We start from the raw sequence: 25,016 nt of genomic DNA, 5'->3' as shown, positions 1-25,016 counted from the left end.
CCACCTGGCAACTAGTCACGTGTTCAGGAACACCTGCGGGTGCGTAGGCAGGTATTTACTTTATTACCTGTGCCCCGCCCCCAACCCCCCCAAGGTAAAATGCACGGAAACAGGAAGCCCCGCCCACGGTCTCCTGGCCGCGCCCCCAGCGCGCGCCCTGCAGCTGGCGCTCAATAAATAGCCGAGGCAGGCGCTCCCCTCCCTCCCGCCGGCGCGGGCGGCCGGACCATCGAGTCAGTCCTCCAGCGTCCCAGAGAGGGCGCGGAAGTGCCCCAGGGCCGGCGCGGGTTCTTCCGGCCGTGCGGTCCGCGCTTTTGTCCCGCCGGCGGCCGGGCTCCCGCAGCGCCGCCACAGCCAGTACGTGAGTCCGCGGCCGCCCGCGCTCCCGCCCCCGGCCCTTGCCTGCCACGCCCTTCCCTTTTTGGCCGGGTCTTGGCCGCCCCGCGGGTCTCGGGCGGGATCTGGGAGTAAGCGTGCCCCCTCCCTGCACAGATCTCAGTAGCGCGTTCCTGGGGAGCGGAGCGGAGGGGAGGGAGGACCTCGGGCAGGCAGCGGGGTGCGGGGCGCGCCCCTGGAACGGACTGGGCTCCTGTGGGCCACAGCTGCCACCTCTGAACGGACCAGCGTCGTGCTAGGTCTGCTCAGTGTTCCGAGAAGGGCCAGGGCCCCGCTCCGGTGTTCCGCAACTCTTCATCCCCGTCTTGGATGGGAGGGGGATTCCTAAAAATTAGTGCTTCAAAATACCCACCGTTTCGTGCTCCCTCTGAAGTTAGGTTTGGTACTCGAGGACTTGAGAGTGATGGCGAGGGCAGAGAGACCTCTAGGGGCGGTCTGATTCGACCTTCTCCCCGCCCCCCGACACACACCTTTTTGTTTTGATCCGTGAGTGAGGAGGATAAGCTCCTGCTGCAGGGTGAATGGAGACCCCGGAGGCGCGTCCTGGCCCTCACCTGGGGAAGCGCACCTGCATCCAGACGGGTGCACCGGGGGGAGGCGACCTGCCGCGGGTTCCTGCCAGCAGAAAAGGAGTTAACTAGGGAGGGAGAGGAAGATCGAGGAGTTTCTTAGACCCGGGGACACAGCCTGCGGGAACCCGGCGGGGGGACGGAAAAGATCACTGGGGAAAGCCAGGGCTGGGTGTGCTGCTCTAAGACCTTTAAAGTAGTTGGCCAGCAGGAGCGTTTCTTTGTGAAAGCCCAAGGCTTAAAAAAAAATATATGAAATATGTAATACTTTCATATGGCTGGGATATTAAAAATATTAAAAGTTACCAGTGAAAGATTTCCTCCATCCCTCTTAGCTATCTTCCTAAGCCCTACCCTCTTAGGTAATTTGTTCCTTTGTATCTTTTCCAAATTTCTTTCTGCAAGTACTGGCGAATATCGCTAGTTAGTGCCCGCTTTTATCACACAGGTGATAGAAATCCTTCTAACCCCTTGATTCTTTCACTTTATCTTACCGGTCTCTACATATCAGAACACAGAAGTTTTGTTCTGTTTTGTTTTACGGAGCTGTGGTAAGTATTGGATGGGCCATTTGTTTGGATGTTTTCGGTGTTCTGTCCTTTTTTAGATCTATTCGGGGGCATTTGGGTTATCTCCAATTTTTCGTTGTTTCAAACAATGGTATACTCAATACAGTGTATTACGGTAAGGATTTTTAAAGAAGAAACCTAACAGCCATTAGAAAATTCTTTTTTTACATTAACTCAACCAGATATTGGCAGATTGTTACATATGACAAGTCATTATCAAAATCACTGATGTAGAGTGTTTAAAGAACAAATAAAACTTTAGTCCTTCCCTCCTTCGACTTGTCACTATATTTAGTGTTACACTAGCCTAACAGACTATGTCAGTGACTCCAAGCCAGTCCCTGCTGGCTTTAATTCAGAAAATCAGCCTCCCTTTTAGTATCTCCTTTGCTCACCTGCTCCCTAGAAATCTCTTCTCCACTACTTGGTTTGAGAATGTTCTACTTCAGATTTTTACTTTAAGGAAAAATCACCTTTCATTCTTATTTCTATATTTAAGCAATAGAAGCAACTCACGTTAACCATCTACATTCCTAATATTCATAAGACAAATGCAACAATAGCTAGAACACAAACCATATTCTCTTCTCATCTGCATATCACTTCTCTATTCCTTAGTCCCATCTTTCCTTTGCACATTTTCCCCCTCCTAGGTACTCTTTCTTCTGGGTTGATAAGCATTTTGTGGTCACTTTCTCTTGTCTTTTTTCCTTTCTTTGGTCATCTCCAAATCAAATACAGTATGTGAGAACTTAAGGTATAGAATCCACGCGTGAACCTTGAGGTGGTAAAATTGTCTTGTGGAATATGGTTGGACTCCAAATTCACAGTAGTTCCAGGCTGGTTGCAATCTGCTAATAGGAAGGAATTTTCAGCCGGAGCAGGCCACAGTTCCTGTCTTACAAGTTGTCTAGGCTCTTGAAAAGTGGCTCCTGAGTCTTGGAGGCAGAGACAGCAAGAATTTAGGGCAGGTTCTTACTATTTGCATTCACTTTTCTAGGCCTTGGCGATAGAGCATGAACAAGAAAGCAGCACAGAAGTACCCAGAGGTTGTTGGTTATATATAGCTTGGAAGGAGTGGATGGCATTCTATGTCTGACAGTTTTGACTGATGTAACCAGGCTATTAGAGTCAGGCTACGTGTTGAAAACTGGTTAGAAAGGGCTTGCCCATTCTGCCTTTAGAACTTTTAAGAAATTCAAAAGTTTCTGGGTCTTTCTATGGAAGAATTGTGTTTTGGGGGTAATTCCTTACTTGTGTCATAGGGGACACATGACTTAGCCACTACATCAGTCTTGATTGGATTATAGTGACTTATTCCTGGAACTCCAGGACTCAGTCCTGTCTTGCCTTAATCCATTCTCCCACTGCAACTAGTATGAGTCATCTTTCTTTTCTTTTTTTGAGACAGAGTCTCGCTCTGTCACCTAGGCTGGAATGCAATGGCGCTATCTTGGCTCACTGCAACTTCCGCCTCCCAGGTTCAGGCAATTCTTGTGCCTCACCCTCCCAAGTCAAGTAGCTGGAACTACAGGTGTGCACCACCACACTTGGCTAATTTTTGTGTTTTTAGTAGAGACAAGGATTCGCCTCCTTGGCCAGGCTGGTCTTGAATTCCTAGCCTCAAGTGATCTGTCTGCCTCAGCCTCCCAAAGTGCTGAGATTACAGGCATGAGCCACTGCACCTTGCCTGATCTTTCTTTTTAAAATTTTTTTCTTCTCTTTTTTTTTTTTTTTTTTTTTTTTTGAGACAGACATACAGGCGCCCGCCACCACACCCAGCTAATTTTCTTTGTTTTTTGTTTGTTTGTTTTAGTAGAGACGGGGTTTGACCATGTTGGCCAGGCTGGTCTCAAACTCCTGACCTCAGGTGACCCGCCTGCCTCGGCCTCCGAAAGTGCTGGGATTATAGGCATAAGCCACTGTGCCCGACCCAAAGTTTTTTCTTATGAACTTCCATATACCCATCACTTGGATTCAGCAGTTATCAGGATTCTGCTGTTTAACTTTTCCCTTTTTAGTTTTTCTTGATGGAAATATTTTAAAGCAAATTCCAGATACCATGCCATTTCACTCCAGACTTCAGTCTGATTAAAAAAAAAAAAAAAAAAACTCTGGGCGCAGTGGCTCACACCTGTAATCCCAGCACTTTGGTAGGCTGAGGTGGGCGGATTACAAGGTCAGGAGATTGAGACCATCCTGGCTAACGCAGTGAAACCCTGTCTCTACTAAAAATACAAAAAATTAGCCGGGTGTGGTGGCGGGCGCCTGTAGACCCAGCTAATCAGGAGGCTGAGGCAGAAGAATGGTGTGAACCCAGGAGGCGGAGCTTGCAGTGAGCCACTGCACTCCAGTCTGGGCGACAGAGCAAGACTCCGCCTCAAAAAAAGAAAATAATAATAAATAATTTTTAAAAAGGGTCTGGGTGTGGTGGCTCATGCCTGCAATCACAGCACTTTGGGAGGCTGAGGTGGGCGCATCACAAAGTCAGGAGATCGAGACCATTCTGGCTAATGCAGTGAAACCCCATCTCTACTAAAAATACAAAAAAGTAGCCAGGCGTGGTGGCGGGCGCCTGTAGTCCCAGCTACTTGGGAGGCTGAGGCAGGAGAATGGCGTGAACCTGGGAGGCAGAGCTTGCAGTGAGCTGAGATCATGCCACTGCACTGCTGCCTGGGTGACAGAGTGAGACTCTGTCATTTTTATCACATGGTTGTTTTCCTACCAGACTCTCCTACTAGTCTGCAGGCGCCTTGATGGCAGGGCCTTGTCATATCCATCTCTTTGGATAGGAATAGCCCAGGGCCCGGAAAACAAACAGGATACAGATAATAGTCTAAGTTCCTTGCGCAACAATTAGCCTCAGAAAGAACTGATATACTAGAATGCATCTTCAGTATTGTTTATAAGGATAACTTAATTATCCTTATATGTTACATTCTTTGCATTGTTTTTATGTTTTAGCAGCATGTACTCTAGTGCTGTCTTGTTGCTTTTCTGCCTGTTTTTGATGGATCTTAGTATTGATTAATATAGATTTCATTTCAAGCCATGTATTTTCAGTGAAGATCATGTTTTTATTAATCCATCTTGATTTCACTCAAGAAGAGAATTGGATGAACTACATCAGGTGACGGGACATTGTGCCTCCAACCCAAACAGAGGGGTTTAAGCAGAGCCAGAACAGGGAGGCCCCTGGCCTGCACTTAGGTTAGAGAGGTAAGTGGCAATGTGTCTGTGATTTTAGGCAGACCAGGCCAGTCAGCAGCCAGTCTAACATGGAATCCCAGAGGACAGGAAGAAAACTAACAATCCACTTGTCGAAGAAACAAAGGAGGAAAGATCAGACTGAGAATCAGTGAGTGGAGTGGCAGTGAGGGGTGACAGTTGCACAGGCGGCTGGTGCAGAAGGCTTTAGGTGCCACAGTAAGTAGCCAGGGAGAACTTGGCACTGCCCAGTGACTAGGTGTGCATTTTACAAAAACTCTTGACAGTGGTTGGAGAAAGAATTGGGCAGGGATAAGAGTGAAGGTCGAGAAACGATGGCAGTAGTCCAGAAGAGAATTTAGAAGGCTTAAACTAAGGCCTTAGCGGTAAGAAGCAGGTGGGGGATGGGGTGGGAGCTTCGGAACTACTTAGGCAATAGAATCAGCGGTCCCCGGGGCTGTTTTGGATGTGGCCACGGGAAATAGCCCACTTCTGATTTAGGCAGAGGGTGGGGGGCGAGGTGGATATGAGGATCTGTAATTGAGAGGGATCTTGGGCAGAGATGAGGACCTGAGACGGTGTGTGGGAGTGCTGGGAGCCATGAGGGCTCCCAGGGGAGTATGGGGAGCCGGAAGAGGAAAGGCTCAAGGTGGAAGGAGGGGCCGGAAACATCCAGGGGGCAGCAGCCCCGAGGGCAAGCACCACCCTGAAGAAGCTAATGCAGTGGGGTCTGAGTGGAAGAAATGAGGCATGAGGGGAGTGGGAGTGGGATGTGAAGACCACTTTTCCAGATGTAACAGGCAGTAGGATGGCGAAGCAGTACCTGGAGGGGAAGGTGTAGAAGAGGAAACAAATTTGCTTTCCGACATTTTGAAAACTTTTTGTTTGGTAATAATTTTAAATGCACAGAAAAAATTCAAGAATACGAACAGTAGAAAGATACCCATTACTCAGATTTACCTGCAGTTAACATTTGACTTTATTTTGTCCTCTTGCTGTCTTTCATACATGCTAGTATTTTTCTAAACCATTTGTAGGTAAGTTATGTACATTATGGCCCTTTATCCCTAAATACTTCAGTGTATTTCCCAAGGATTGGGATAGTCTCATAGATAACTACAGTACAGTTTTCAAATTGAGTCAATTTGAAGTTGATACTGCTTTTACCTAGTCTACCATCCATATTCCACCTTTGTCAGCTGATATAATTGTTTCTATCACAATTTTCCCTCCACTGCAGATCCAGTCAGGGTCAGGAATTTAATCTAGTGGTCAGATCTCTTTAGCCTTCTTTAATCTGGAACATTTCTACAGCTCTTCGTCTTTTATGAAAATGATGTATTTGAAAAGTATAGTCCCCCCTCTTCTCTCCACCCTCTGTTTTAGTAGAAAACATTTTTCATTTTGAGTTTACCTGCTGATTCAGTTCAGGTAATGCATTCTCATTGGTGATGTGTCCTTCTCCCAACTAAAAGCATGTTATGTCCATCTGCCCCACTGGAGGTGTTAAATTAGAACACCTGGCCAAGGCATTGTCTCTCCACTCTTGCATTTTTCCCCCTTGTAAATAACTTAAGCATTATAAATGTTTAAGGCTATGCAGATATCCTGCCCCTTTCAGAATTTCCTCTTAGACGTGGAATTCATTGATGATTCTCTCCTGATCCAGTCTTTACTCTGATAGTTGCAGAAAGCTGATTTTTCCAATTCTGGTATTCCTTCTACGTTTATCAACCAGCACTCACATTCTGCTGTAAGCAAGAGGCCTCCATTTCTATCCTGTTTGTACCTGTGTAGACTCATGAAAGCCTATCTTCAGTGGTTTATAGTGTATCACTATACTTAGTTATTATGGTGCCTAAAGTTATTATGGTGCTTGAACATGAACACTGGATGTGCAAGCTGGGTCTTGCAGCATGTCCCTACCCTGTTTTTGAGCCTCTCTTTACTTGCTGGTGTAACATGATGTTCTTCTTGTATGTTTCCTGCTCTCAGCCTGAAATCAGCCATTTCTTTGAGAAGCTGTGGTTCCTTTTAGTAAGTAATGGTAATAGAGACCCAGAATGAGGGTACTAGATGTGCTCATTACCACTGGAGTGTTTTTGTTTTTTGGGCTTTCAGCAAACAGAACTAGGAAATACATGCAGATATATGCATACAGCTATACGGACTTGAATATACATGCGTGCACATATATGTGATTTAGAAATCATAAGTTCACACCAGTACTTCGAATTCATCCCAGGATTCATTTTTGCCTTCCTTTATTCCTTATTTTTAGGTCCCTTTCTTTAGGAGAGCCCTGAGCCCAACAAAATCAACACATTTACTCAAGTTCTTAATACATCTTAAGTTGTTTCAGAATTGCTGTTCATACCTCTGCAGAAAACCTGCTAACAGTTGAATTGTTTGTGCCTCTTCCCACTGCCACTGCCCCGCCTCCAGCTTTCCCCAGACTGAATGGACTTAGGTAGTCAAATAGTTTCTAAGTTGCCTGGATTAGTTCTGTGTTTCCTTTTTGTTTGTTCTCTTCCTGCGATTGTGGTATTCATGTGAAATGCAAGTAGGTTGATTTGTTTTCTGTTTTAGCAGTTTTTCCCCTTTCCCATCCTCTTGATGTTTAATTTTATTGTTTGAATATGTAGAATATTATCATGTATTTTGTATAGTAAAAACTATTAAAAAGGCTATATACTCAGTCTCTCTCCCCCATTCCTTCTGGTCCATTCTCCACACTCCTCCCTTGTAGGCAATGAACCTCATTGTTTTCTGGTTTATCATTACTATAAAGAGAAACACATACGTGCTGCTTTTCCTGTTTTCTTTCCTACACAAAATGTAGCATGTATATTACTCTTTTTCACTTTGACCTTTTGACTTTAGGATATACAAATTGCTCCATATCAATTCAGAAATGCTCCTCATCCTTTTTTAATACTCCATTATGCATATGTGCCAGTTTATTTAACCAGTCTTCTGTGCTTGGAGATTTACGTAGGTTTCCAGATTTTGCAGTGACAAATAATGCTATAATGAATCATCACTCTGTGCACGTACGTGTTTTATATTTTTTGGAGGGTTATCCTCCTTATAAATTCATAAAATAGGATTTCTGGGTAAATGCATATATGGTTTTGTTAGATATTGGTGAATTCCCCTTAAAAGGGCTGTGCCGGTTTGCATTCCCAGCAGTGTATGAGAGTGCCTGTTTCCTCCACAGCCTTGTCAACAGTGTATTGTCAAGCTTTGAACATTTGCTAATATGACAGGTGAGAAGTGGTGTTTTACAGTAGTTCTTACTTGCCTTTCTCTTATTATGAATCAAGTTGAATGTTTAAGGATCACTTAAAAGAATTGTCTGTTTATCTTTTTGCCTGTTTACCTGCATGATTTTTAGTTTATTTTTCTTCAATTTTTGAAAACATATCAGTCTTTTGTTGCGTATGAGTCATTGTTAGAAAACTTTCTCTATACTCAAGTCGTGGAGGCATTTACCCATGTTTTCTAGCATTTGTACAGCTCTTTTATATTTAGAGCTCTATTCCATATGGAGTTTATTTGTGTGTGTGTGGTGTGAAGAATGGGATCTAATTATATCTTTTTCTTTTCCTTTTTTTTTTTTTTTTTTTTTTTTGAGATGGAGCCTCCCTCTGTCACCAGGCTGGAGTGCAGTGGAACGATCTCGGCTCACTGCAACCTCTGCCTCCCAGGTTCAAGTGATTCTCCTGGCTCAGCCTCCCGAGTAGCTGGGATTACAGGTGCACGCCACCACGCCCAGCTAATTTTTGTATTTTTACTAGAGACAGGGCTTCACCATGTTGGCCAGGGTGGTCTCAATTGCTTCACCTCGTGATCCACCCACCTCAGCTTCCCAGAGTGGTGGGATTACAGGTGTGAGCTGCTGCGCCCGGCCCTGATTTTGGTGGGATCACAGGTGTGAGCCACCGTGCCCGGCCCTGATTTTGGTGGGATCACAGGTGTGAGCCACCGTGCCCGGCCCTGATTTTGGTGGGATCACAGGTGTGAGCCACCGTGCCCGGCCCTGATTTTGGTGGGATCACAGGTGTGAGCCACCGTGCCCGGCCCTGATTTTGGTGGGATCACAGGTGTGAGCCACCGTGCCCGGCCCTGATTTTGGTGGGATCACAGGTGTGAGCCACCACGCCCAGCCCTGATTTTGGTGGGATCACAGGTGTGAGCCACCGTGCCCGGCCCTGATTTTGGTGGGATCACAGGTGTGAGCCACCACACCCGGCCCTGATTTTATCTTTTTCCATATGGCTTCATAGTTGCTACAACACTATTAAAAGGACCATCTTTTCTCCGGTAATTGCAGATATCATCTTTATTATTAATTTCTGTGTCTACCTGGGACAGTGTCTGGACTTCCTGTTCTATTCCCTCTGCCTGTCTATGTACCAGGACCACACTATTTTAATTATAGAGGTTTAATGATATATTTTAATATGTAATATGCAGGTTGCCTTCTTTCTCATCTCTGCAGTAACTGTCTTCATGATTTCATAGCCTTCTCCCTGCTACCCCTCCCCAGGTACTGATTTTTTCTCTTTAGTGTTGTCTGTCCTCTGCTGATTTTGTCTCACTTTTCACAATTTAAAAAAAAGTTTCACCTAACTTTTGTCTTACTTAGGAATTTTTCTGCTTCTATTCCTCAGAGATTTCTTCTGCCCTCTTGTTTGTTTTTCCATGACTGGATGACATTGTTTAAAAACTGATTGATGTTGCCCATGGTTCTGTGAATCATTTCACCTTGCCCAATGCTAAGCTGTTATGCAAGAATAGAAAAGCTCATTGTTCCATTGAAAATCCAGGGCTCTAGCATTTTAACATTAGTTCCACAGGGGCAGAACTTTTGTCATATTCATTGTTGTATCCCTAGTACTTAAAAAACAGTACATGGTACTTATCACACAGTGTGTTGTCAGTAAGTGTTTGTCAGTTGAGCGAGCAAACTTTGTTGTTTGTTGTTATTCCAGTTTGTTCGTTTTTAAAGAGAGTGAACAGGTGTCCTTTTCATTTTCTCGATTTAGTGTCACATTTGAAGACGAGCACTGAGGATGAGGAACCAGCTGAAGAATATGCAAATGCTGGAAATACAGAATCTAAGTGGCCGAAAGGGGAAGGTCTTCACAGGGATCCTGTGCCTGAGTCTAAGGTTGGTGACACGTGTGTTTGGGATAGCAAGGTAGAGAGTCAGCAGGAAAAACCTGTGGAAAACAGGATGAAGGAAGACAAAAGCTGCATCAGGGAAGCAATCAGCACAGCCAAGAGTACAGCAAATACAAAGACAGAACAGGAAGGTGAGGCATCTGAGAAGAGCTTGCGTCTGAGCCCACAGCATATCACACACCAGACTATGCCTGTAGGACAGAGAGGCAGTGAGCAAGGCAAATGTGTGGAGAACATTAATGGAACCTCCCACCCTAGTCTACAGCAGAAAACCAATGCTGTTAAGAAATTACATAAATGTGATGAATGTGGGAAATCCTTCAAATATAATTCCCGCCTTGTTCAACATAAAATTATGCACACTGGGGAGAAGCGCTATGAATGTGACGACTGTGGAGGGACCTTCCGAAGCAGCTCCAGCCTTCGGGTCCACAAGCGGATCCACACTGGGGAGAAGCCGTACGCGTGTGAGGAATGTGGGAAAGCCTACATGTCCTACTCCAGCCTCATAAACCACAAAAGCACCCATTCTGGGGAGAAGAACTGCAAATGCGATGAATGTGGAAAATCCTTCAATTATAGCTCTGTTCTGGACCAGCATAAAAGGATCCACACTGGGGAGAAGCCCTATGAGTGCGGTGAGTGTGGAAAGGCCTTCAGGAACAGCTCTGGGCTCCGAGTCCACAAAAGGATCCACACGGGGGAGAAGCCCTATGAATGCGACATCTGTGGGAAGACCTTCAGTAACAGCTCTGGCCTTAGGGTCCACAAAAGGATACACACGGGCGAGAAACCTTATGAATGTGATGAGTGTGGGAAGGCCTTCATTACTTGTAGAACACTTCTCAACCATAAAAGCATCCACTTTGGAGATAAACCCTATAAATGTGATGAGTGTGAGAAATCTTTTAATTATAGCTCTCTTCTCATTCAGCATAAAGTCATCCACACTGGAGAGAAACCTTATGAATGTGACGAATGTGGGAAGGCTTTCAGGAACAGCTCAGGCCTCATAGTGCATAAAAGGATCCACACGGGAGAGAAACCTTACAAGTGTGATGTCTGTGGCAAAGCATTCAGCTATAGCTCAGGCCTCGCAGTCCATAAAAGCATTCACCCTGGAAAGAAAGCCCATGAGTGTAAGGAGTGTGGGAAGTCCTTCAGTTATAACTCACTTCTTCTTCAGCACAGAACTATTCACACCGGAGAGAGACCTTATGTATGTGATGTGTGTGGGAAAACGTTCAGAAACAATGCAGGCCTCAAAGTCCACAGGAGGCTGCATACTGGGGAGAAACCCTATAAGTGTGATGTGTGTGGGAAAGCCTATATCTCACGCTCTAGCCTTAAAAATCACAAAGGAATCCACCTTGGGGAGAAGCCCTATAAATGTAGCTATTGTGAGAAATCCTTCAACTACAGCTCTGCCCTTGAGCAGCATAAAAGGATTCATACCAGGGAAAAACCCTTTGGGTGTGATGAGTGTGGAAAAGCTTTCAGAAATAATTCCGGCCTTAAAGTACATAAACGAATCCACACTGGGGAACGACCTTACAAATGTGAAGAATGTGGGAAAGCGTACATCTCCCTCTCGAGCCTTATAAATCATAAAAGCGTCCACCCCGGGGAGAAGCCCTTTAAGTGTGATGAGTGTGAGAAGGCCTTCATCACATACCGAACCCTTATAAACCACAAAAAAGTTCATCTTGGGGAGAAGCCCTACAAATGTGATGTGTGTGAGAAATCTTTTAATTACACATCACTCCTTTCTCAGCACAAAAGGGTCCACACTAGAGAGAAACCCTATGAATGTGACAGGTGCGAGAAGGTCTTCAGAAACAACTCAAGCCTTAAAGTTCATAAGAGAATCCATACTGGGGAGAAGCCCTATGAATGTGACGTGTGTGGAAAAGCCTACATCTCACACTCAAGCCTTATTAACCATAAAAGTACCCACCCCGGCAAGACACCGCATCCATGCGATGAGTGTGGAAAAGCTTTTTTCTCAAGCAGAACTCTTATAAGCCATAAAAGAGTCCATCTTGGAGAGAAACCCTTCAAGTGTGTCGAGTGTGGGAAATCTTTCAGTTACAGCTCTCTCCTTTCTCAGCACAAGAGGGTCCACACAGGGGAGAAACCCTATGTGTGTGATAGGTGTGGGAAGGCCTTCAGGAACAGCTCAGGCCTCACAGTGCATAAAAGGATCCACACAGGTGAGAAACCCTATGAATGTGATGAGTGTGGGAAGGCATACATCTCACACTCAAGTCTTATCAACCATAAAAGTGTCCACCAGGGGAAGCAGCCCTATAATTGTGAGTGTGGGAAATCCTTCAATTATAGATCAGTCCTTGACCAGCACAAAAGAATCCACACTGGAAGGAAGCCATACCGATGTAATGAGTGTGGTAAGGCTTTCAATATCCGATCAAATCTCACCAAGCATAAAAGAACCCATACTGGAGAGGAGTCTTTAAGTGTGATATATGTGGGAAGTTATAGTGGCACATCCCAGAAGAGAACCTATGAGGGAGGGAGTGCCCTGGATGGGAGCAGGATGAGGCTGCCTCTGTAGCAGGCAGAGCTCACCAAGTCTCTGAACTCAAATGGAAGAAATACCTTATGAATGTGAGAATGTATGGGGTCATGGCTTGTAATTTACACAGTGTAAATGAAACCATCCTAGAGGATTGGGAGGAATCCTTTCTATGTGATTTTCAATCATAGCGAGCAAGAAAGGCTCCAGTTTATCAAAGTAGTTCAGCGCTTATGGCATATAAAATAGTCCATACTTGAGATAAAAACCTACCCAAGTGATGGAATGTGAAGCAATGTCTTCAAAATTAGTAGACATTTCCGGACATAAAACACAGATGAGGAAGGGACTTTAATTAGAAGTTACATAATCACCATCAGAATGTTCATGTTTGGTAAATTCTGTTACTAGAAATGTAGGAAATTCAGGTATAGCTTTGAATCCCAATTACACATTGGTCAGTGGGAAAACTGAGAAAGGCCTCCAACAGGCAAATTCAGGGAGAGGTAGGTTTCAGGGAATATAAATTTACTTAATATTAGTGGTCTTTAAGTATAAACTTGATGTAATTGGTTTGGGAGGGGCAGTGATAATGACTTCTGAAACAAAATTTGGATTTCCTTTTAGGAAAAGTAGAAAGCATAGACTTACAAGTCTAACAGGAGATAGGAGAGAGTCACTCATAAAAAATGCAAATTGATGAACATACTATTGTGAAACATTAGTTGAATGGATGAAACTTTTTTAAAGTTTCAGATGAATTCCCATAATGATGAATTTGTGATGAGGGATAACCTGGAAGTGGTATTCACACATTATGCTACAATAAAAGGTTCTACCGTGGAGAGGATTTTGACACATTCAGTAACTAATGGAACACACCGTCAACATGAATTTGCACCTTACATGACAGAATTGATTCAGGGATTCCTATGAATAGAAATGCTGAGAAGGAACGCATCTTAGTGCAGAAGCTAAAAAGCTAAGTACCAGTCATCTAGAGAGAAGGAAATTAATGTTTCTTAATCCTGTTAAATGTTTGATTGTTTGGAATATGTTATTGTAAAGATGTCATGCAGTATATGTGTATATTGTCTGTTGTAAAATGTTAACGAATACTTTGTTCAGGGCTCACTTTCTCTTTGTCATGAAAGCCAGCTCCTTGTGGCGAGGTAAAGTGGAATTCCAATAAAGAAATTCCTTAAATCAAAACGGGCTGTGAGTTTAGATGCAGGATACCCAAGAGCCATTTATGTGTCAGATCTTTGTGTGGGGTAAGTTATATACCAGATCCAAACCAGAGAGGGCAGTGGACTCATCCCACAGGGCTAGCAGCTCGGCTGGTTTCACCAGAAGTTAGAAGGTGCCTCCCTAAGAGGAGCACAGGATAGATTTTGAGGAGACCACAGTGGAGCCATGTGATCCTCATACTGGGCTAGATCCTAACCCATGGGAGCAGGTAAGTTGTGTGAGTGGTCAGTCACCACACACAGCTCTGACAGGACTGTGTAGAATTGAACATAAAATACTGCTGTGTATGAAGCTGTTAACTAGGTAACTCAAGGGTAAAAATAGACTCTTCTGAGAATTGAGTAACCTGTCTGAGAATACTGTGAGTGGGCCAATCAGTAAAGGCTGAATTCTAAGTCTGGTCTCTGGTTTCAAAACCCACTGTCTTTACAAGACAACAATCTCAGCCATGTAGTTTCCCATCTCCCTCTAGGACTCCTACCTCTCTAGCCAGATAATTTCCATGCTCTTTTCTAGGAGTATAATTCTTTCACTTTGTATCCAAACCTCTACCAGTAAGTTTTGATGGCTGCAGTGGGGCAGGGTGTAGTTGAGGGAGGAAAGGGAGATGGAGCATTTCTGCCATTGCTCCACTTTGGACTGTTCTGGTCATACTTGCTCTCTATCCTTCTTTGCACATGACACTGGGAAGCCTGACCCTATACACAGACTTGGACTGGTTTATTCAGCAAATACTTGAGGATTTACTAGGCACCGTCCCTGTCCCACGTACTGGGTGGGAGAGGATGGCAGCAGGAGTAGATGCTGGCAGGTAAGGATGAATAAAAGGAGAAAGGCTGTGAGCGGAACCACCCTCCTAATGCATCCACCATCCTAATGGATGTCTGAATTAAGACTGCACGTGATCAGAGGATGGTGACTAGGACCAACCAAGAGGGAGGAAGTGGTGACATCTAGGCAGGACGTTGAATTGGGTTTTCTGAGAGAGGAGTAGGAACTGGGATGACCTGAGTAAAGGCAGCTTTGGAAGTGCCCAGGCATCCTCCTGCAGGGCTGGTCTCTGTCAGGGCTGGTGTCTGGGCAAGAAGGAGGGTGCCGTGGAGTACTTGTTCCCAGTAGTCATGGGGACATGAATTGGGCTTCCTTTTGCTGAAGATGAGACCAGCGCTGGCTATTTTTAACCTCAGGTTTCCATGTGCTCCTCACACAGGAGAGCTCCCGTACTTGAGCTCCAGCTGAACCTAAGGCACTGTCTACTTTTGGGGAAGATGCAGGCTAAATAACAAAGGAGAGGATGGCCACAGCTCAGGTGGGGATTCTGAGTGCCTCAGCCCCCCAAGCACCAGACAAGCTCCTACTGCGGCCCCCATCTACTCACATGCTCCGGAAATGGGCCCAGGTCCTCAAGTGTACCTACAGCCAGATACAAGCCATGCAGGCTGCTCCCAGACATGAGGGGTCTGCGTTGTAGCACAGACCTAATGAACTGGTGCAGCTGTGCCTGCTCAGATCAGGGACGGAACGTGGTTTAGGGACCATCCCCAATTCCTTCCAGAGAATGATATGCAAGTGGGAAAAATAAAGGGGGAGGGAAAAGTGGTGAGGAGAAAGAGAAAGGAAAAGCCTGAAAAGAAACAGTGAGTATGGAATAGCCTTCCATAGGAGTGCACATCTTTCTTAGCAAATTTGTCTGAAGGTGAAAGCCTGGAAAATAATTTCATGTTTCATGTATGGAGACACTGGGTGTGAAACGGTACTGAACACCAGTCCTGCAATGCAGGGGAATTTTCCTTCATGGGATTCAAAAACAAGAGGATCACCACTAGGACAACACCTGAAGATGTGTTAGCTGAAGACAGACATTGGGGACCTGACGTCTGTCTGCATCAAGACCTTGAGGAATTTGCCACAGCTGTACCCAGGGAGTCCCTGGGCTGGGAAGACCCTTCATTCCTCTTCTCCAGCTTCAGCTAAGGGCCTTGACCTAGAGAGATGGAGAAGGAAGCAGAATATAGTACTTCAATTTTCTTCCTACTGAGGAGCCGTTCTCATTTAGACCTGGCAGTTTTTCTGAGGCTATGGATAGTGTCATTGTGCTAAGGAAACTGCAGGAAACTTGTGTAGAGGCAGTGAAGTATAGTGACTGAGGACATGGTCTCTCTACCAGTAAACCTGAGTTCAAATAAGGACTCTCACTTTTTTCCAGATGAATTTAGGCAAGAAACTAAACTAGAATGTCCTCACCTGTCTTTTTTTTTTTTTTTTTTTTTTTAAAAAAAAAAAAAAGACAGTCTTGCTCTGTCGCCCAGGCTGGAGTGCAGCAGCATGATCTCAGTTCACTACAACCTCCACCTCCTGAGCTCAAGCAATTCTCATGCCTCAGCCTCCAGAGTAGCTGGGATTATAGGCATGCACCACCATGCCAGGCTAACTTTGGTATTTTTGGTAGAGACAGGGTTTCATCATTGTTGGCTGGGCTGGTCTCGAACTCCTGCCCTCAAGTAATCTGTCCAGCCTCAGACTCCCAAGGTGCTGAGATTACAGGCCTGAGCAGCCACAGGCTACCATGCCAGGCCCTCACCTGTCTTTTGTAAAGATGATAATAGTAGCAACCTCATAGATTGTAATGAGGGTTGGAAGCATTAGTAGTGTTCAGGTCCTTAGAAGGCTGCCTAGAATGAGAAGTATTTGCATAAGAATGTATGGAGTAAGTCTGATGAGTAAGTGTAGTGGCCCTGTCCAGGGACTCAGCATCTAGATGCTTGGGTAATGGAGGACAACTCTTACCTGGAAGTCAAGGAAATCCCTCAAGGACCACCCCCTACTCAGACACAACTTCAGAAGAAACATGAGAAAAGTGATGTTTTGGATGTTCCTGAGAGGTATCTTGCTTCTAAATAAGCAATCCATTGTCTCTAAACATGTTTTGTCTTTGTCGGGCTGCAAAAGGGCTCAGCAGAGGAGCCTCTGACTGAGGCCAGTAACCACACGTGTTGGGGGTCGAGGGCTGCCTCATGCTTGCTTCTCTGGCCTGGGCAGCTTGCTCACTCACATGGTATATTTTGTTTCCCCTGTGTTTTCCCAGCAATACTCAGATGTGCTGGAGATTACTGTAGGAAGGGTTGGTGAGAGCCAGACTTCCACTGTCTTAACCATGGCTATTTCTGGTTAGTGTCGCTTAAGATCTCAGAGGATAAGTAGTGGTCCTGAGGTGGGCAGGGCAAAGCCCCAGAGAGGAGCAGGCGAAGTTCCTCTGGTCTTGGGTGCAAACCATAGGGCCATATTCCATTCAATGCAATAATACGAATTTATTTCCTGTTCTATCATTTTCTCATCTGTAAAATGAGGGAAAGGTCCTGTTTACAAGATTATTTTAAGGCTTAATAAAAATGCTCTGTATTTTATAAAAATTTTGTACAAATGTTGTTAAATTGACTATCTTTTTAAAAGTTGAAAGAGATAAGAATGAGGGCAAACGTTGATGAAACAGCAAACAACACAATAAAGAAGACCAACAAAGTCAAGGTTGGGACTTTGAAAAGACTGAAAATTGGTAAACCTCTGATGTGATTGAAAAAGAAAAGCACAAAAAAAGTCAGGAATGAAAATTGGGAAATCACAACAGATTCCATGGGTTATTTAGAAGAGTATTTTTTAACTTCCAAACATGGGAATTTCCTAGTTATATTTTTGTTATTGTGGTTACAAAACATGCTCCATCTGACTGCTCTCCTTTGAAATGTGTTGAGATTTGCTTTATGGCCCAGCACATGTTTAACCTTAGTGAAGGTTTGTGGGCACTTGAAAAAAGTGCATGTTCTGCAGATGCTGCATGCAGTCGTCTACATAAAGCCATTACATTGTTTGTAATACGTTGTTCAGATCTTCTCTGCTCTTAATTAAGAAGTTTTATTTGCTTGTTCTATTAATGAGACAATTGTTGAGTTATCCCTACTTAGATATAGTTCTGTGAATTTTGCTTTATATATTTGAGGCCACACAAATATAAAATTGTTACATGAATTGAAATTTTATGAAGTAAACCTTGTATCTCTAGTAATGCCTTTTACTAAAAGTCTCCTTTTTTTCTGGTATTAATAACATCAGCTTCCTTTTTGGTTACTGTTATGTGGCATTTCTCTTTTCTTCCTTTTACTTTCAACCTTTCTGTATTTTTATGTTTTAGATGTACCTCTTGGAAATAGCATATAGTTGTTGTTTTAATCCAGTCTGATAACTTATTTTAACAGGATCATTTAGCACTTTAATATATAGTTACTGAAGGATTTGGGTTTAAATCTTATTCACTGCTTTCCATTTACTCCACATGACCTAAATTGTGTTATCTCTTCTATTGCCTTCATTTGGATTAGATTAGAATGATTCTATTCATACTCTATATTTCCATCTTTTGGTTTGGAAGTTACGTACTTTTTCTCTTAGTGGCCTAGGAATTAAAAGGTGGATTCTTATCAAAACCCAATGTTAATTGATACTTTTATCTTCATCCTAGACAATGCAAGGTTCTTAGAATACTTCAACTTAATTTACCTTCCATCCTATATGCTATTGTTTTGGTTAATTTTAATTATAGATAAATAGATAGATATTAAAATGTTATGATTGTTTTCTATACCAAATGTTTATTTTAGATTTATCTACATTTTTACTATTTTAATTACTTTCATTTTCTTTTTTTTTTTTCTTTGGATAGAGAGTCTTGCTTTGTCACTCAGGCTAGAGTGCAGTGGCAAAATCTCGGACATTGCTCACTGCAGTGTTCACCTCCCAGATTCAAGCAATTCTCCTGCCTCAACCTCCCCAGTAGTTGGCACTGTAGGCACACACCACCACACCCGGCGAATTGTTATATTTTTAGTAGAGACGGGATTTCACTGTGTTGGCCAGGCTGGTCTCGAACTCCTTACCTCAGGTGATCCACCCGCCTTGGCCTCCCAAAGTGCTGGAATTACAGGCATGAGCCACCTTGCCCAACTTTTTCATTTCCTTTCATTCTTCTCCACCTCTGCAATTTTTTATTTGGGGACATTTTCCTTCTCTCTAAAAAAACTTTGTTTAGAACACTGTCCTGGTAGAGGTAAAACTTCACAATTTTTATTTGCCTAAAAATAGCTTCATTCTTAAAAGAGATTTTTTGTAGGAATGGAATTCTAGGTTAGACCTCATGTTCTTTTGTTGCATTGGATGCTTAAGCCACTAAACTGTGATTTCCACTCTGGCTGTTCATTTGCCAGTTTAATGTATTCTTTTTAAAATAGCTTCTTTTAAGATTTTTTTAATCTTCAGTTTATTCCAGTTTCACTGTGTTTTATTTTGGTGTGGATTTTTTAAAAGTAATCTTTTTTTTTTTTTTTTTTTTTGTATTCTCTGGGCTTTTAAATGTATGTATTTGTCTTTCATGAGTTTTGAAATATTCTCAGCCATTGTGTCCTCAGATATTAGCTCTGTACCATTCTTTTTTTCATTTTTTTCTAGGACTCCAAATAAAGCCTTCTCACTGTGTCTCCTGTGCCTCTTTTTCATCCTTTTGTCCCCTACTCCTTTACCCAGGCTTCATTCTGGATCTAATTTACCTTCCAGTTCACTAAGTTTCTCTTTAGCTATGTAATCTGGCTTGACTGTACCCGCTGAGTGCTCAATTTAAGTTTTTCTGTTTCTCAGTTATAGACTTTTCATTTGCTTCCTTTTTTCTGGAGATGGAGTATTGCCATGTCACCCAGGTTGGAGTACAGTGGTGAAATCTTGGCTCACAGCAACCTCTGCCTCCTGGGTTAAAGCAATTATCATGCCTCCCATGTAGCTGGGATTACAGGTGTGCACCACCACGCCTGGCTAATTTTTGTATTTTTAGTAGAGAGGGGTTGTGCCATGTTGGCCAGGCTGGTCTCAAGCACCTGACCTCAAGTCATCTGCTCACCCCAGCTTCCCAAAGCTCTAGATTACAGGCATAAGCCACGGCACTGAACCTTCTTCCTTTTTCATAGTATGCCAGATTCTCAAATGTAACTTTATTTTCCTTGAACATAGTAACATTATTAGTTTAAAAGCTGTGTCTGATAGCATCTGTGGCAGTGCTTTCTCTGATGTTGACCCTGAGTGTGTCACCTATTCTCTGCATTAGATTTCTTCCATCTGAATACTTGAGTGGTTTCTGATTTTCAGGTTAGAATCTGACTGATACACTGCTGTCTGCATGCTCTTAACCTGGGCCTTAGAATTTTCTACAGAATCCTTTCACAGCCCACAGCCCCTCTTTGTATTTTGTTAACTTTCAATAAAAGGGAACTTGGTTCAAGAACTATAGAAGTTGTTGTCTAAACCCAAGATTCTAAAGTGAATCCAAACTGGGAAAGAAGAAAATCCTCCCCTCAAGTTCCTGGCCTTAGTAAAGAGTGTGTGTGTGTGTGTGTGTGTGTGTGTGTGTGTGTGTGTGTGTGTGTGTGTGTGTGTGTGTATGGCACACTGCCATGCTTTCCATTTTATTTCAGTTGGTCTCATCTGGCAAGTTCATGTGTGTGTGTGTGTGTGTGTATGGCACACTGCCATGCTTTCCATTTTATTTCAGTTGGTCTCATCTGGCAAGTTCATTTCCTTCCACAAAACAATATCTAGGATACAAGACAAGAGGTTAGCTATTTGCTAATAGTTAACACATTTTGGGGTCATTTCAATTCAGTATTTTTTATTTTTCATTCAGAAGTCATTTGAATAACTAAGAAGTTATTTATTAGACCCTGTCCTCAGAATATACCATTGAAACAAAAACCAAAAAACCCTCAGTGAGCACAAATCATGGAGTTCCAGGTTCCAGCTTCTTTTTCAGGATGCTTTTTTCCTCTAAAAGCAAAGATTGACTCGAGCATGTAACAACAGAAATACTGTGATAGCAATACTATACTAACATTTTTATTATTCCTGTGATCTTAACACCTTCCTCCCCCACCCCAACACACACACACAAATTGTTTTAGCTACTTTTTTTTTTTTTTGAAGCGGATTCTTGCTCTGTTGCCCAGGCTGGAGTGCAGTGGCGCGATCTTGGCTCACTGCAACCTCCGCCTCCTGGGTTCAAGCGATTCTCCTGCCTCAGCCTCCTGAGTAGCTGGGATTACAGGAGCCCGCCACCACGCCTGGCTAATTTTTGTATTTTTAGTAGAGATGGGGTTTCACCGTGTTGGCCAGGCTGTTATAGAACTCCTGACCTTATGATCCACCCACCTGGGCCTCCCAAAGTGCTGAGATTACAGGCATGAGCCACCGTGCCCGGCCGTTTTAGCTACTTCTATGGGAAGAGTTACATTTCCCAATTCCATTCTCATATCTACCCACACCTAGAATCCTGCAAGTTATCTAGTTTATCTTGTCTGGAAACCGGCTGATTGACATCCAGTGGGGCTTTGAGGGGCATCTTCAAAGCCTTCCCAATCCCCAGCTCCTCAACTCCCTCTGAAGCTGACTGCCCCTTTTCATAGCCAGTGCATTTAGGAGAAGCCAGGGATCTGCCCCTGAACACACTAGGCGTTGGCTAAGACCACTGTCCACTGTGTCTAAACAGTCAGGCACACGGGACAGTGGACAAACACCATGGCTAGAACATCTTCACAGAACATGCCCTTGATGACCCAGTGACCTTGTGGCACTTACTGTGGAGGCCTCCACCTGGGGACCCTCGGCTCACCTCTCTTGCCTTCCTGACATTCTTTAGGCAGTCCCACAGCTGTAGTATTTTAGGTGGGCTGGGGCTGGTGCAAAGGGACCACAAGCATATACCCATTGTAAGGTTAGTTCTTCATTAATTAACCAGGGATTCAAAATCTTATCAGAAGGAAAATGGTGAATGGGGCAGAGAAAAAACAAATTCACTGTGAAGCTGTCCTTGGTGCTGGGAGTTCTTAAGGGGGGTAGGAGCCAACCAGGTCTGGAACATTTATTTCTTGTCAGTACACAACCATTTTACTTTTTATTTATTGTAACTTTTATTTTAGGTTCAGGAGTACATGGGCAGGTTTGTTACATAGGTAAACTGTGCATCACAGGGGTTTGGTGTTGACTGTTTCATCACCCAGGTAATAAGCACAGTACCCAATAGGTATTTTTTCTGATTCTCTTCCTTCTCCTGCCCTCCACCCTCAAGCAGGCCCCAGTGTCTGTTGTTCCCCTCTTTGTGTCCATGTGTTCTCATTGTTTAGCTCCCACTTGTAAGTGAGAACATGCAGTATTTGGTTTTCTGTTGCTGCATTAGTTCTGTTAGGATAATGGCCTCCAGCTCCACTCATGTTTCTACAAAGGATGTGATATCCTTTTTTTATGGCTGCATAGTATTCCATGAACACAACCATTTTAAACTAAGGGATTAGGTGACTTATGAAAGAAACTAAGTAATTTGTGCCTTCACACTTTAAGGAATTCATACAAACAGGCTGTCATGGTTCCTGAACCAGCACAGTATCACCATGGCAGCATGTGAGAGGAAGTTGAGGCAGTACCTTGGCACTGTTTTTAGCCACTGCTCTATACCAGGCCTTTACATGAGTGCTTTTGCTTCTAAACATATGCTTTTGATTTTTAACAAAAGGAAGCTTACTATATATAATGATATTGGCACATTTGCGTTTAGACAGTAGCTCACCTTTCTGTAAAAGTCAACATCTTTCTGCATTCTTTCTAAGGGTTTCCTAGTAAACTCATTGTATAGTTATATCATACTTTACTTAACCCCCTAATGATAAATGTTTTAGTGGTTTTCAGTTTTTGTTAGTATCAACAGTGTTGCAGTAAAATACATTTTTCTATCCTGTATGTTATTCTACAAATACATTTCTAAAGGCAAAATTGCTGAGTTAAGATTTGCTTTTAAATTTTTGCTAGATATTGGAAAATTGCTCTCCAAAAATATTGTAACAATTTATACTTTTGACAATAGTGTATGAAACTTTGTTTCTCCACACCTTCACAAACACTAGGTATTATCAACATTTTTCACCTTTTACCAACTGATGGTTGACAAATGCTGCTTTTTAAAAAATTGTATTTTGAAACAATCTAACCTTGCCAAAGTAGTATAAAAGTTTTTTCTTCCTGAACCATTTGAGAATAAGCCGCTGATATGATGCCCCATCACCTCAGAATACTTTTGAAGGTGTATTTCCTACAAGAACCTTCTGCATCATCAGCATACAACCATGAAGATTAGGGAATCAACATCAATGCATTACTACTACCTAATGCTCAGACCCCATCCAAGTTTCTTTCATTGTCCTAATGTCCTTTAGAGCAAAGATTTCAGTTTAGAATTGTGCATTGTTAGTGTTTGCGTCTTTTTAGTCTCCTTCAATCTAGAATAGTGCCTCAGCCCTTCCTCAGCTTTCATGACTTTTCAAAATTACGGGCCCTACTCACCTCGCTTGGCAGTGACACCCTCACTCCCTGCATGGTCCCCTCTTCACCTTGCTTGGGCACTGAGACCTATGCCAGGCCATGCCCCACCACCACATGGGCCTCCTTGACTCTGTCCTCACCCTGCTTGGGCTCCAACACCTAGCTTCGGGACACTGAAGCTCTGTCCCCTCACAACAGAATCCCATCTTGTTTGTTTTTGTGTAATGGGAGCTGAATTGTTAAGGAAGGGAAGAGAATTCTTTTTTTTACCTCTTAGTAGAAATTTAAGATTTTCTATACATAGGTCCAGTTAAGTTTATTCCTAGCTTCAATAAATGTTTAAAGGAGAGTAAATATTCTTCACAACTTTACATCAAGTTCATTGGCAAACGTAAGGTTTTTTTCTTGAGGGAAGCTTTAACAGAGCCCAGGAACAGGACCTTGTGCTTGAAGGTGCATCAGCTGAAACAGGAAGTTCAGGAGGGTGGAGGCTCAGGGTGGTGGAGGTTCAGGAGGGTGGAGACTCGGGGGTGGAGGCTCAGGAGGGTGGAGGCTCAGGGGGGTGGAGGTTCAGGAGGGTAGAGGCTCAGGAGGGTGGAGGTTCAGGGGGGTGGAGGTTCAGGGGGTGGAGGCTCAGGGGGATGGAGGTTCAGGGGGGTGGACACTCAGGGGGGTGGAGGCTCAGAGGGTGGTGGAGGTTCAGGAGGGTGGAGGCTCAGGAGGGTGGAGGCTCAGGGGTGGAGGTTCAGGAGGGTGGAGGCTCAGAGGAGAGTGGCCGTCCCTACTCATGAGCACCATCCCAAACATCCCTTCGAGAGAAGCCAGACATTTGACAGAAACTGAAAAACAGACTGTTGGAATTATGCTGCTTCTTGAAGGCCTGGATGCAGATTTTCAATTATGGAGTCTTCTCCCCAAGGCAAATTCATCCCAGAAGAGTCTTGTGGGGAAAATTCCAGTAAGTTGAACACTTAATTATCATAAATTTCAATGGGGGAAATTGTTATGCATTCCAGAGCCTCTGAATTAACATACCTGTATGCTAAAATCCTTCACATCCCAATAGATGGACTGAGTTAATCTCTGCTAAAAGTTAACTCAGTGATTAGGAGCTTCCCTTCAACGGTTAGCCTAAAAAACAGCTGTTTGCTACCTGACAGCTTTCCCCACCCCTCACTGCCAACACCTGTCATTCAGCTTCCTACGCAGTGTGAGGTACCACACTCTTCAGTTTGTGCTCACAGTCAAGCCTTACAGCTCAAAGCTCAGATCAGTAGACCTTTAATCCAAAACAAACCCACAAAACAGGAAATTTGATAGATCAACATAGTGCCAGTGATGATGTCACATGCAGTGAATAAGCCATTGTATGGAAAAGCAGAAAACAAGATGGGGGGAGGACACAGGGAGAGTCACTGCTGTTGGATTCATCTTCAAAGACGGGCCACACGGGGGTCTCGTTTCGTGGCCCTCAGCCACTCACCAATGTTTTGCAAGCTGTTTCATGCTTGTTAAATTAATTCTTCATCCAGTCGATGGCCTGAAATAGAGACTGGGATAAGCCTGAGTTGGCAGAAGCTTCATCTGCTCTGGGAAGCAGGTGGTAGGTGGCAGGGCTATGTCTGTGGACACTGAAGGACCTGGCTCTCAGGTGGCCACACATGTATCTGCAGAAAAATGTAGGTTTTATAGCTATTCAGATTCATTTCTGGAGATTCTCATTTGATAGCACAGGAATGTTATGCAATGTTAATAAGTATAGCTTTTTTATCAACTTGAATAAAATGTATTCTTACAGGAAATTAATTGAATGCTGTGGCAGTCCCTACTCATTGCCTCTGCAAAGAGTAGCCCATAGGTCTGCAGCCCACCTCTGTTGTCACCATCCAGCCCCCGTGG

The 25,016-nt window shown here is 43.7% G+C and overlaps 1 protein-coding gene and 1 long non-coding RNA gene across 7 annotated transcripts in view; one reads left to right on the top strand and one right to left on the bottom strand.

Annotated features, from left to right (window-relative positions):
* Positions 1–316: 316 nt before the first annotated feature.
* ZFP62 (ZFP62 zinc finger protein) lies at positions 317–20,037 on the top strand. 6 transcript variants are annotated; one of them, XM_077937541.1, is made up of 3 exons: positions 317–357; positions 9,793–12,144; positions 14,929–20,037. In XM_077937541.1, coding segments are annotated over exons 1-3 (2,382 nt in total). In that variant the 5' UTR covers positions 317–356; the 3' UTR covers positions 14,958–20,037. The 6 variants fall into 6 exon arrangements, with proteins under 6 accessions (XP_077793667.1, XP_001107789.3, XP_077793666.1 ...); XM_015141654.3 differs by lacking the exon at positions 317–357 and adding an exon at positions 3,309–8,010; XM_001107789.5 differs by lacking the exon at positions 14,929–20,037 and having other exon boundaries at positions 9,793–13,679.
* LOC114678997 (uncharacterized) overlaps positions 9,793–25,016 on the bottom strand; it is a 28,082-nt gene continuing 12,858 nt past the window's right edge. The window contains exon 4 of the long non-coding RNA XR_013395076.1: positions 9,793–24,657. This is a non-coding gene — a long non-coding RNA (uncharacterized LOC114678997). The remainder of the gene's footprint in view (positions 24,658–25,016) is intronic.

The sequence above is a fragment of the Macaca mulatta genome, chromosome 6, assembly GCF_049350105.2.
Source record: "Macaca mulatta isolate MMU2019108-1 chromosome 6, T2T-MMU8v2.0, whole genome shotgun sequence".
Classification (NCBI taxonomy): Eukaryota; Metazoa; Chordata; class Mammalia; order Primates; family Cercopithecidae; genus Macaca; species Macaca mulatta.
This window is presented reverse-complemented; position numbering and strand designations above follow the sequence as displayed.